The 13,121-nt window shown below is 39.9% G+C and overlaps 1 protein-coding gene across 1 annotated transcript in view; it reads right to left on the reverse strand.

The window, feature by feature from the left end:
* The window catches only part of CDK6 (cyclin dependent kinase 6), a 183,657-nt gene that overhangs the window by 122,927 nt on the left and 47,609 nt on the right, over positions 1–13,121 (reverse strand). The window contains exon 3 of the mRNA XM_030550563.1: positions 12,788–12,923. Coding sequence (XP_030406423.1) covers positions 12,788–12,923 — 136 coding nt within the window. The remainder of the gene's footprint in view (positions 1–12,787; positions 12,924–13,121) is intronic.

Here is a 13,121-nt window from a genome sequence, read left to right on the forward strand (position 1 = left end):
CATTTCTTTGGAAGATGGTTTCTCTTCCCATAACTTCATGTTTTTAAAATGTCTTTTTCTTTTTGCGCAGTGTTCTCTCTCACTGAACGACAAAGCTGTACACAACATACTATTGTAATAACAAGCATATGGCTCAAAGATCACTGTTGACTTTCTTGAATCTCAAATTAGCCTTTTTATTTAAAATACATGAAAGACATCTGTACACTCTTTCATTAAAGTAATTTTACATTTGTAACATCCTACGTATTCTTTTGGAACCATTTCCATTAAACTGCCAAGTCTGGGTTTGGACAGCAAGCATTTCCTTTGTAATATTAAAGGAGGAGTGTACTGCTGTCAAAATTTCTCTCTAAAAATAAGTCTTTGATAAAATAGATACTAGACTTGTCAGAACAGGAATATCTGAAGTTAATTTCAAATGAAAGAATATTTTAGACTGAATCATAAACTAGATTTAAAAAACCCATCATTGTACTGTTCCCTTTCCTGCAGGGAAAGTAAAGAGAAAACTACTCTGAATTTCCATGCACAGAATACTGTAACATTTTGGAGACTTCTGAGTTTCCTAAATCACAGTTATGCAACATAACTATCATATCCTAAAACAGAGGACGGATAGTCCTGCAGCTGAATTTATTGGCTTGAATATGAAACACTCCAAAGAGATGGTTGACATGACTTCTAAATTATGCTTGGCAATTTAAAGCTACAGTATGCAGTTTCCTGTTGCATTTGACAGAGAAAGCGGACATTTTACAAGTACTTAAGCAAAATTTCTTTTTTCACATTGCTGTTTGTAGGTCTCATGTATTTAGCCTCAGACTGTGGAAACAATTTAGCAATTTAGTCCACAAGCAGTCCTACTGATTTAAAAGTGACCACTTATGGAAACAGATACTTCTCAACATGAGTAAAGATATACCGTCTAGCTTGTAATGAATTTATCTGAATTAAAAAGAAATCAGCTTTTGAGATTTGTGAATTCTAATAGTTCACTTGAGAATCAAATGGAATAATTATTGTGGCTCAAAAAAAGATAGGATTTAAAGTTATGATTTAAAAAAAATGAAGCCAATATTGCGTTATGATATTCTTTTTTGTAGCTATGATTCCCTCAAGCCCTTTTCCATTATATTAAAGGGTTTACCAACATGACAAATTACTGCACATTTTTCTATCTATCTGGGCAACTATTCCATGCACAGCTTTTGCTGTGTAGACATACCCTGTCTCTAGGTTAGCCTACATGAGCTAGTCTGAATCTAGCTAATGCAGGTAAAAATATCAATGAAGATAGCACACAGTATGAGTTTCAGATCAGGTAGTACAAGCCACATATGTTCCCAGGGTCCATGATAGGCTTGTACTACCTACTCTGACCAGAAGCGGCACCAGGGTTTTTGGCACCCTAGGCGGGGGTCCTTCCGCGCTCCCGGTCGTTGGCAGCAATTCTGCGGTGGGGGGTCCTTCCACAGCTCCCGGTCTTCGAGGCACTTTGGCAGCAGGTCCCGGAGCGAGTGAAGGACCGGCCGCAGAATTGCCACTGAACACCCGGAGCGCGGAAGGACCCCCCACCACCGAATTGCTGCCAAGGGTGGCAAAATGCCGCCCCCCCCAAATCCTAGCGACCGCCTAGGTTGCCTAAATGGAAGCATCAGCCCTTACTCTGACACCTGCACTGCATTGCCTGCACTGCTGCTTTTAGCCACACTTGATGGAGTCAAGCTAGTTCAGGTAGGCTAGCTCATAAACAGCTTCTGCTGTACAGACAAATATCACTGAGGCTGCTTCCACATATATTTCAAGGGGAGACTCTTTCCCTGATCCAGCAAAGCATTTAAGCACGTGCTTAACATTAAGCATGTGACTAGTCTGGGACTATAGAGACAATGGTTCAAATCCTTCTCTGGAATAACTTTACTGACTTCAGCAGGTTAAACCAGGGACTAATTTGGCTTGATGTTATTAGCATCAGTTAGGGAGCAATCTTTTAGATTGGCTTCATTTAAAATCTGGGACTGCTCGTGTGCTTAAAGTAAGGCAGATACTTAAGTACTCTGCTGAATCAGGGCCTAAGCGCATTAGTTTCTAGTTATGGGCGGGGGGGGGGGGAGAGACAGAAACACAAACTTTGGGTTCATCACTGACATAAATGGCATTGCTGTGTAGCTGTATATTAAGAGAGGAAGTCATAAAACCTTAAAATATTGACATTTACCAACAATTAAGGACAGATTTAGGCCCTTAATTGCAAACGCTTCACACTGTATATGAAATCAAATGAGACTGCTTGCTAGCTAATGCTAATAGCACTGAGCCAAATGCACCCTGGTGTAACCCAAGCAAGCCAACAGGGGTACACCACAGAAGGGTTTGACCCACTGAGTCTGTAGTACTAACTGTTCAATATTAAAAAAAACAGGTATCCTTCATCAAAATTACAAACAGATTAAGCAGCCACTTTTCTACTGAAGTTTTTTCCTGTCACACAAAGGGTTAAGCACCAAACAGTATCTCTATTATTTCACTCATGACTCCATTCCTGATTTTCTGTTTTCTGGCAGCTGCTTACGAACTTACTAATAATGTGCGTCTTTGTTTGGACTTCTTAAATAGGGGATATTCTCAAAGTGGAAGAAAGCTCAATTTATTTCACTTTGAAACCTGAGAAACTAGTAACATGAACCGTATGTTGATTATAGAGCACGGTGATAAATAAAGGAAGAAGTTGTGTAAATATGTGAAATGATGATGGTGGGAGAGAGTAGGAGAAGTCCTGCTTTGGGTATATGATCCGTTTGTGGTATCTTATGTCCGAGGGAAGCATGCATGCACAATAGGGTCTTTTCTTAGTTTGCATTCTATATCTTTCACTATTATTTGCAAGTTTTCCCTAACACACTCTTGGCTATTCTGAGGCGTCAAACAACCATCACATGCCCACATCTCCCAGTGCCCCTCTCAGGTTGGAAGCTCTTCTCCTTAGCTCTCTTGTCTATAGTGAAGAATTGGTAATATTGTACCTAAGCATGAACTTAATTCTAATTAAGATTCGACCACCTGGAAGATGCTACCTACAATTATTTCTAGGTCTGGTGGGGGAAAAAATAGTGCCGTAGCTGGATCCTGGCAAATCACTGCAGAATTTGTTTCTATTGCAGCATATTTCACACATTCAGATGGCCTGTACAGTCACATTTGGGTTTTGTGTAAATTAAAAAAAAAACATCCACAAACAGGAAGCATTCTACAATATGAGAAAGAGCAGCTGGTGTCCCTGACTGGAGGAGATCGAGGGGTGTGGCAGCCAGACCAAATGAAGCTGTCTCATTCGATGTGAGGGATGTTTGTGTAGAGAAAGAGAAAATGCAGCTGAATTTTAGCTAGTGGGAGGGACTCTAGAATCAGCAGAGAAGTGGTGAAACACCCCACAGCACTAGCAGGAAAACTGGTGCTACCAACAATCCTACACCCTTCTCATGGCTTCAAACTCAGGATGGTGTGGGGAAGAGGAAGTACGGACTTAATTCCAGATCCTTCTCCCAGTTCCAGCCACAGTGTTATATACCTCTTGAGATCTAATTGTTATCTCTATGACATTTCCCTGTCTTACAATTTAGGGCCTACACAAAGCCAGAGACTATAATAATCTGCTCCAGACATATACTCTCTCTCTGATTCCCGCCAGGAACAGCTAGGGACCCAAAGTTGCTGTTTCTGGCTGCTTCCACCATCTTTTGCTGTAGCTGAGGAGCATAGCCCTTCTGCTTCTAGGCAGTTGGAATAGTGTCCTCCTAAATAATGCCAATGGATCCCCCTTTCTCCTGCTTTTAGGTATTTACATTTTTGTTGGAATTATATTTTGGGGGATTTTTCACATTAATGGAAATAGCAAAAATTAAAAAATAAATAGGGCTAGTTGAAAGTTCTACAATATAAAAATACGCAGGAAAAACTTCCTGTTTGTGGATGTTTTTGTTATTACATTTTTGTCTATGTTTTTCTTCAGATGCGCGAAGCTAGACACTGCTGTTGCTGAAGAAACAGATACAGCTTAGTAAAAAATCAGAGTTCCACTAAAATATCCTAATTCAATGTATTTATTTTTTTACTATGGGACACAATAATTTGTTTTTAGTGGCATCAAAAAATTTATGTCTCTAGTGCTAGACTAGATGCTGGTGGAAAATGTTAATGGATGGAGCTGAGTGAACAGTTTGTATAAATAATGTGATGAATTCGTAGTCTGACTGGTTGTGAATTGTCCACGATTGTCCTAAAAATTTTGCAAATGCAATTGTTATTCTAAACTATTTGCTATACAGTTGCCATGAATCATATTTGGTTTATAGATCATTTGCAAAAAGTTTATGGTGAGGATTTGATATTCAGAATTCAAACTGCATTAGTTTTGGTAGTTCTGAGTAGACATGTCACAGAGTGCTATTTCTGTTCCTTGACTTAGCTTAACTCTCAGAACCAGGCAGCCAATGAGAATAAAGATGTTTATGAGGATTTTTTAGTAGCCTGATCCCTCCTCACAATGTGCCATCCTGCCTCCTCCTCTCATAAATCCCCACAACATTTGAGGGGATGTGTGCCTTAGGGGATGTCCTTGATCTCCCGCAAGCAAAGAGTCTACACCTGTGAATAGCCTCTACACAAAAATTAAAGGGGGAGAGAGTGGGATGGCTCTTTGCATGACTTCCACACTGCATACCCATGTAAGGGTCTGTCACAATCTGACTTAATTTACCAAAGACAGAGATAAGTATCCTGTAAGAAAAGTTTAGAATACAGATAAATTATTTCAGAATGGTAGCCATATTAGTCTGTATCAGCAAAAAGAATGAGGAGTGTTTGTGGCACCTTAGAGACTAAAGCATTTATTTCGGCATAAGCTTTCGTAGGCTAAAACCCACTTCATGTGATGCATGCAGAGGATAATACAGTAGGAAGATATATATACACAGAGAAGATGAAAAAATGGGTGTTGCCATACTAACTATAACGAGACTAATCAAGTAAGGTGGGCTTACTCCAGAGCTTGCAGTGACTATCACTACAGTGATGTGCTAGCAATAAAAATACCAGCTTTACAAGTAATCTCTATCCAGTCACTGTAGCCTTTACCTATCTCTCAAAAAATATTAAGAGCCAGAAGCTTTCTTGTATCACAGTTATAATTTCCAGCTACACTGAAGTAACAGAAGTTAAATGATATTCTCTTAAATGCACCAAAACAAACATGCAAGTTAAATTAAACGGACCAAATTTTGCTCTTATTTACACTAGTATAAATCTGAAATAACTTCACTGAAATCAATGGCATTATCCTGGATTTACATTAATTTAATGGAGAGCTGAATCTGATCTCCTATGTTTGCAATATTACAGTTTTACTATGCCTAAGTCATAAGTCTGTTTACCAGAAAGAATGAGAGAGTGGTGAATACTAACCTTTCACTGTTTAAGGAGTCTTGAAAAAAGTTTTAAGTCTGTGCGGACTTTAACCAAGGTAAACTTTAACCTTCATAATCAATGATATAACCAGAAATTACTTATGTATTTATTTTATTCTTTTTATTTATAAGTTATGCAAATAACTGTGTACCTAAGGCGCTAAGTGCTTTTGACATATGTTTAAAAGACAGGCATACAAATAACCCCTCACCCCATCCAACCACCCCCTCAGCAATCTTTCCTCACCACCAAAAATGGAAAATCAAATTCATGACAATATCAGAAAGTGGAGCTAATCATTATCCTTATGAGGCAGGTAAAGGCATCAAGAAAAAATGCTCATATAAATTAAATATTGGTGTAAATTAATTGGAGGAAGTGTGAGAGTTTTCCTGATATGCCAAAAACTGTCTTTTCCTGACTACACGGAAACCCATCATTGCTGGTTTACCAGCGAAACCTTATCTCATCTCTTTCTATTCTATTCCATTCCATGAAGGTTCTTATACCATATTCATCACTGTAGTATCTGAGTACCTTTCAGCAGCGCATTAAGCAACATGACTAACAACTGTCACATGTTGTTTGTTCTCTCATCCTCTTCCCCGGGGGAGAAGCAAGTGCAGTGGAGTGTCTTGTTTTGGTAGATTGTTTTAAATTTAATTTTATTTCAAATATACATGTTGCTATTAGGGCTGTCAAGCGATTAAAAAATTAGTTGCAATTACATGCCAGATGTGCTAAAGATTCATATGTCCTTTCATGCTTCCAACTTCATGTCCTCTGGAATGATGATGACGGGTTCTGCTTGATAACAATTCAAAGCAGTGTGAATCGATGCATGTTCATTTTCACTATCTGAGTCAGATGCCACCAGCAGAAGGTTGATTTTCTTTTTTGGTGGTTTGGGTTCTGTAGTGTCCACATCTGAATATTGCTCTTTTAAGACTTCTGAAAGCATGCTCCAAATCTCATCCCTCTCAGATTTTGCAGAGCACTTCAGATTCTTAAACCTTGGGTCAAGTGCTGTAGCTATTTTTAGAAATCTCACATCGGTACCTTCTTTGTGTTTTGTCAAACCTGTTGTGAAAGTGTTCTTAAAACGAATATGTGCTGGGTCATCATCTGAGACTGCTATAATATGAAATGCAGGTAAAACAGAGTAGGAGACATACAATTCTCCCCCAAGAAGTTCAGTCACAAATTTAATTAACACATTATTTTTTTAATGAGCATCATCAGCGTGAAAGCATGGAATGGTGTCCAAAGCATGACGGGGAATGTTTATCATATCTGGCACGTAAATACCTTGCAATGCTGGCTACAAAAGTCCCATGCGAATGCCTGTTCTCACTTTCTGGTGACATTTTAAGTAAGAAGTGGGCAGCATTATCTCCTGTAAATGTAAACAAACTTTTTGTCTTAGCGACTGGCTGAACAAGAAATAGGACTGAGTGGACTTAGAGGCTCTAAAGTTTTACACTGTTTTGGTTTTGAGTGCAGTTATGTAACAATAAAAAAAATCTGTTTGTAAGTTGCACTTTTAAGATAAAGAGATTGCACTACAGTGCTTGTTTGAGAAAATATTGTTTCTTGTATCATTTTTACAATGCAAATATTTGTAATAAAAATAATAATATAAAGTGTACAATTTGTATTATGTGTTGTAATTGAAATTAATATATTTGAAAATGTAGAAAAAATCCAAAAGTATTTAATAAATTTCATTTGGTACTGTTTATCAGTGTGATTAAAATGCAATTAATCACAATTAATTTTTTTAATTGAGATTAATTTTTTGAGCTAATCGAGTGAGTTAACTGCAATTAATTGATAGCCCTAGTTGCTCTGCATTTATGTTACAGAAGGCAGGATCAAAGAAATGCTCCTTGCAATTAGAACAGAAGGAGGTAAGTGTTTCGATGATCCTTAACCCTTGACTACAATTGAGAATCTATTTGGTTTATCTTTATTTCCATCATCTTGCTGAAGAAAGATGAGTTACGTCCCCTAATCCAATGCACTTTGAAATCAATGGAAATCCTCCCTCTGACTTAAAAAAATGATGGGTCAAGCCCTTACACACTTGTAGCTCTCTCCTGACATCAGACCATTATTTTGTGATTATTTGGTAGACATCTTTACACAACAACATTTACAATTTCATTTCATTATATTTGGAGGCTCAAATTATTCACACAGTCAGGTTGCTTTCATTCACTTAAAAAAAAAAAGTGAAGCACTCAAATGACTTTAAATTACACTAGAGAGGACATAGTGATTTAAAATTATTGGAGTGCTTCACATTTTTATGAGCTCCTGAGTTTGGAAGTGATTAGGGTTCCGGAAAGGCATGGATTGGGGCATTGCAGGAAATAGGAGAATGTTTTTTTTTAATTTTCTGAGTGTTTGAATTTGGAAATAATTAGGGTTTGGAGCATGTCCACTCATTAAAAATGAATAGCAGGACTCTCCCAAAATAAAAAAATTAGATCATCCAAATTGTGGTAGTAACAGTACAAGTGCCTTAACGGAGAGGTAAGAGCAGGCCTTAGTTACAACAGTGATGGGCACTATAGAGAAAGAGTCATTTTCCCTCAGCACAGCCAAAATGTGGCCATTGGTGTAAGGAGAACAAGCTGTGGACTGGAGACCTCACACTGTGGACAGCATCAGTGGCTCCAGAGGGGCCATCTGGGTGTGGCAAAGAGGTAGACATGATTTTGCCTCCATGTTTGTAGGAACTGCTGCAGTCTGGGGAAGAGCTGGCTACACTACCATTAAGGGGAACCTCTCCTGTATCCATCACCCAGAAAGCATGTAATTGACAGCATAGTGCCTCTAGAACCTGCCATTTGTGTGGCATGCTTCCTTTCTCTCCATCTTTCCAGCCCTCATTTTAAGAGAATAAACTTTTTGATTTAAAGTAGTCCTCCAAAATAATAAATCACTTCAAATCATTTTATCTTGCCCTGTAATGTGCATGTATATATAACCATGACTCTCAATGCCTAAAAAGGTTTTGCTTCTTTTCCTCACTATAAAATATTAGCTGGACAATTTTAGAAATCCAACTAATCAAGCATTTATTTATGTCATACAACATGCACATTTGAATAGGCTAATTACTGCAGTGACACTTTTTAAGGAGTTTCCTTTAACAATGTTGTTAGATACAGGCCACACTGAAGATTTTATTTTCTTCTTCTTACAGAAGTTTTATCATCACTGTGGTGTATTTATTCCTGGAATTTCTCACCTTGTTTTCAGTATCACGTGATTGTGCAACATCTGCTCCGCATCTCAAACATGATCAGAGTACATGCGTCTGTGACAGTGGGCTAATGACTCACAGCACAACTCAGAAAAATGGCTTGTTTTCTGAGAAGCTATATCTTCATTTTAATTTACTAAGAAGTGACACATTACTTGCTACCAACACAGACAGAGTGGAATTCACAGGGTACAAAGAAAGGAACAATGTTTGCATTCATTTTCAGGGATAAAGTGAATTTATGGCACAGTGCCCTGAGATAAATTTTCACAAGTGAATTAGGCACTTAGCAGGCTTTCAGTGAGATGTAGGCTCTTAAGTGCCTATGCAAAATAAATAGGATTTAGACTTCTAGTCCTAGATCCTTAAAGGTATTTAGGCACCAAACTCCCACTAAAATCAATGGGAATTAGGTGCTTCAAAAACCTTTGTGGACCTCACACTCCAAACTCCTCAGCCCCACCCTCCAGCCTGGAGCTCCCTCCTGCTCTCCACATCCATCATCCCTAGCCCCAACCCAGAGCCCCACCCCCATCTGGAGCCCGAACCCGAACCCGAACCCGAACCCTCTGCCCTAGCCCAGTGAAAATGAGTGAGGGTAGGGGAGAGCAAACGATGGAGGGAGGGGAGATGGAGGGAGCGGGGCCAGGGCCTCAAAGAAGGAGCAGGGGTGAGGCAAGGGTGTTCAGTTTTCTGCAATCAGAAAGTTGGCAACCCTACCTGTGAACTCTTACTGGCATGAGCAAGCCTGAGTGGCTTCAACTGCACTAGCTGAGCATTGCTCACGTGAACAGAAGTTTGCAGGGTTGGTCCCTTTTATAACAAGGTACAATTAAGAAAATTGAGGTATGCCTAAACTGGCACTGGAGGTATAAATTCCTGCTTGAGAAGACATACTTGTGCTAGCTCTCATCGAGCTAGTGTGCTAAAAATAGAAATGTCGCCACAGTGGCACAAGCAGGATCCTAATCAAGACGCTAGGAATATAAGTCAGTGGCTAGTCTGTCATTTTGCTTGTGCCATGGCAGCCACACTTCTATTCTTAGTGCATTAGCTTGATCACAGCTAGTGCAGTTCTGTCTTCTTGAGCTGGATTTTACAGCTCCAGGTTGAAGTATATATTCCTCAGTTTCCTTCTTCCTGTGGCACATAAACCAACACATGTGAATGCTGAAATCAGGAAAAGGGATCATGTAAACATTTGCTAGATTTTTTTCTTTATCCATTAAACTGGCTTTTGTAGATATCACAAACCAATTTTTGCTCTGATTTACTCCACTAACTGCAGTGAAATTTACATAGGCATAAGTGGGCAGAACTGAGCCTGCTCATTTAAAATGGCTGGACTGTTCTCCTTCACATGCTTTATTGCGCCAAATTGTCATGATTAAGGCTACAATTTAATCATGGGTATTTTAGTAAAAGTCATGGACAGGTCACGGGCAAAAAACAAAAAAATCACGGCCTGTGACCTGTCCATGTCTTCTACCATAAATCGCCTGATAGAATGTTTGTTGTTGGTGGTTTTATTAATTTTTTTTTTTTGGGAGGAGGGGGGAAGAGAGAAAGACACTTCTGCTAAGGAGGTTCCTGCAGCCAGCTGCATCGGCCGCTGCTCAGGCAGTCCTCGGGGCCAGCTGCTTGAGCGGTCCCAGGGGCCCGCAGCCCAAGGCCGCCAGAGCAGCAGCCAGTCAGGCTGGGTCAGGGGCTGGGACCACTCCAGCAGTGGCTGATGTGGCTGACTGCAGAGCCACTCCAGCAGTGGCCAGTGTGGTTGTCCCCAAGGCCAGCAGGGGTGGATCTAGACATTTCGCCGCCCCAAGCACAGCGTCATGCCATGGGGGGCGCTCTGCCACAGGGGGCTCCGGTGGACCTCCCGGCAAAGCGCCCCCCGTGGCATGCCACCCCAAGCACACGCTTGGCATGCTGGGACCTGGAGCCGCCCCTGAAGGCCAGCTGCTTTGGCGGCCCTGGGGTCAGCCACACTGGCCACTGCAGAAGTCACGGAAGTTATAGGAAGTCACAAATTCCATGACTTCTGCAACCTCTGTGACAAACATGGAGTCCTAATCATAATCCATCACCTGAGTTGCAATGTCTGTGCAGAAACATCTATTGGTCCATACACAGCACACCAGTAATTGCCTGCACAAGTACTTAATTCCCAAGCAGAATTTCATGTTTACATATGCAATTTTAGAATCAGGTTTTGAAAAAAATGGCACACAACATTACAGGCCAATATGCTTTTTTTCCATTTGCCTCAGACTATTGCGTATAAGTACTGAAAGAAATAAGATTAAAAAACAAAGATGAGTTTTTTTAAATCCACTTAGGGTGTTGGGACATTTAATTCCCATTAATATTAACTAATTACATTTTAATGAGGATTAAATGACCAGATCCCTTCAGCAGCCCTGAAAATCTCAGCGAAGAGTAGGAACCCTAAAAGCATTAGAACATGATATCTTTGTAATATGTGAGTTACATTTCAATCTACTGCTGAGGCTGAATCCAGCTGTTTTCGTTTTTTTAATTTAACATTTATGCAAGAAGATTGCTTACAAAAATAAAACTACTGGAACTGCCTGAAGTTACACTTTTTGTGGCTTTGATAAGTAAAATGATCGGTCTCTGAAGTGTATGATTTCAGACCCAAAGGTCAAAACAGTCACTTAGGTTGCCAATGTTAACAAAAATTAGTGGAATAATAAAAAAAAATTTAAGTTAATTTCCCCCTCCCCGTTTCTCCTCTGCTACCGCTTTATTTCCCTAGGAATCCTGCCAGGTTAAGAAGACATAATACACCTCCAAAAATCACTAGTACAGTAGCAAGAGAATCCTTCCTTAGAAACAAAAATTGTTTCTTGTCACAGAAGAAAGCAAAACACTTACCAGGCATAATCACGAGGTAGGAAATTTTAACATCAATCAATCCCCCTGCTTCTATTCCCTTTTTTGAACATTTTGATTAGGTTCAAACTGCAGTCCTCTATATGGAGCTTTACTATGGCACCTCCCAAGAGGAGGGTGAAAAAAAGCTATGGAGTTAATACATTTAAATCAGTAACTTGGGGAGAGGCCCTCGTAGGAAGGCATACTAATGCACACGGGAAGGGAAAACTACATGACTTTGGATCCACTCTGACCATCTCCCTCACCCCAAACATACTGCCATTCATATACCACTAGGCAGCTCCTTGAAAGCCACCCACCATCCATTCCTGCTCCTACAGTGGTTTGTAATGCAACTTGTCATGGGAGTAATTCACATGCACAGGACAGAAATATGCCAACCTAAGCTTTGCCCTGTGACACTGAGCTCAGCTGCAAGAACACAAGGGTCTCAGGTACACAGAACCATCAATGAATGCCTTCCATCTTGAGAGCTGTATGTAGCTTTCCAGTAAGTGCAGGCAGGAAAGAGAATCAATTAAGAAATAAAAAGAAAAAAAACACAAGAATAAAAAAAAAAGAAGAAAAACCACAACAGAAAAAAAGAATAGGAGAGTAGGACTTGTTATAATAGATCACACCAGGGGCCATCTAGTCCAGTGTTCTGTCTCTGACACTGGCCATTAACTGGTGCTTCAGAGGACGGTTCAAGTAATCATGAAGTGGACAGTTAAGTAATAACCTGCCATAGGGAAGGCTGGTGGGAACCACTACTGTAAGTGAAAGTATTTGATGACTTCCAATGGTAAATCCAGATCTGGGAGGATTAAAGGGAAACAGTGGGATGAGGAGGTGGGTTGACATGGGAGTGGGTTGGGAGGGAGAAGGGGAGGAACATAAAATCCAAAACCAAAGAAAAACAAGTGTGAACATTTCCATAATAAAAGTTGCACTGATCTGTGGTTCAGTAACTGATACACTAGAACTCAAGTCCTAACTAGGTGATTACTAAGCTTTTACTCAGCCCTCACTCATGAAAACTCCCATTGAAGCAAAAGGTAGCTTGCCTGAAGTGCCTTATGATTAAACCCTTTGTCTTTACATAATATTATTTCCTAAAATTATGAAGGGAACAAAATCCTTCTTCAGTACCTTTATAGTATCCATAGGCACGCCAGGCTCCGGAACTTTATCCAAGTAAGTGGTCAAGTCTTGATCGACATGTTCAAACACTAGTGTTAGTTTGGTCTCTCTGTCTGTTCGTGACACTGTGCATACATCAAATAACCTGAGAGGAGGAAAAGGAAAGAGGAGATAAGTTGACGGAAACCAGTGAAGCAGTACCTTGCAGCTCACACTTGTATGCTTCCATTTGCTGTAAAATGTGGAGCAAAGAACGAACTTTCCAAAGCAGTGACAGTCTGTGAGCTCTCGATGATTCAAGTGAAGGTCAATTATTTGTAACATCACATTAAAACTTCATGTT

The sequence above is a fragment of the Gopherus evgoodei genome, chromosome 2, assembly GCF_007399415.2.
Source record: "Gopherus evgoodei ecotype Sinaloan lineage chromosome 2, rGopEvg1_v1.p, whole genome shotgun sequence".
In the NCBI taxonomy this organism is placed as follows: Eukaryota; Metazoa; Chordata; order Testudines; family Testudinidae; genus Gopherus; species Gopherus evgoodei.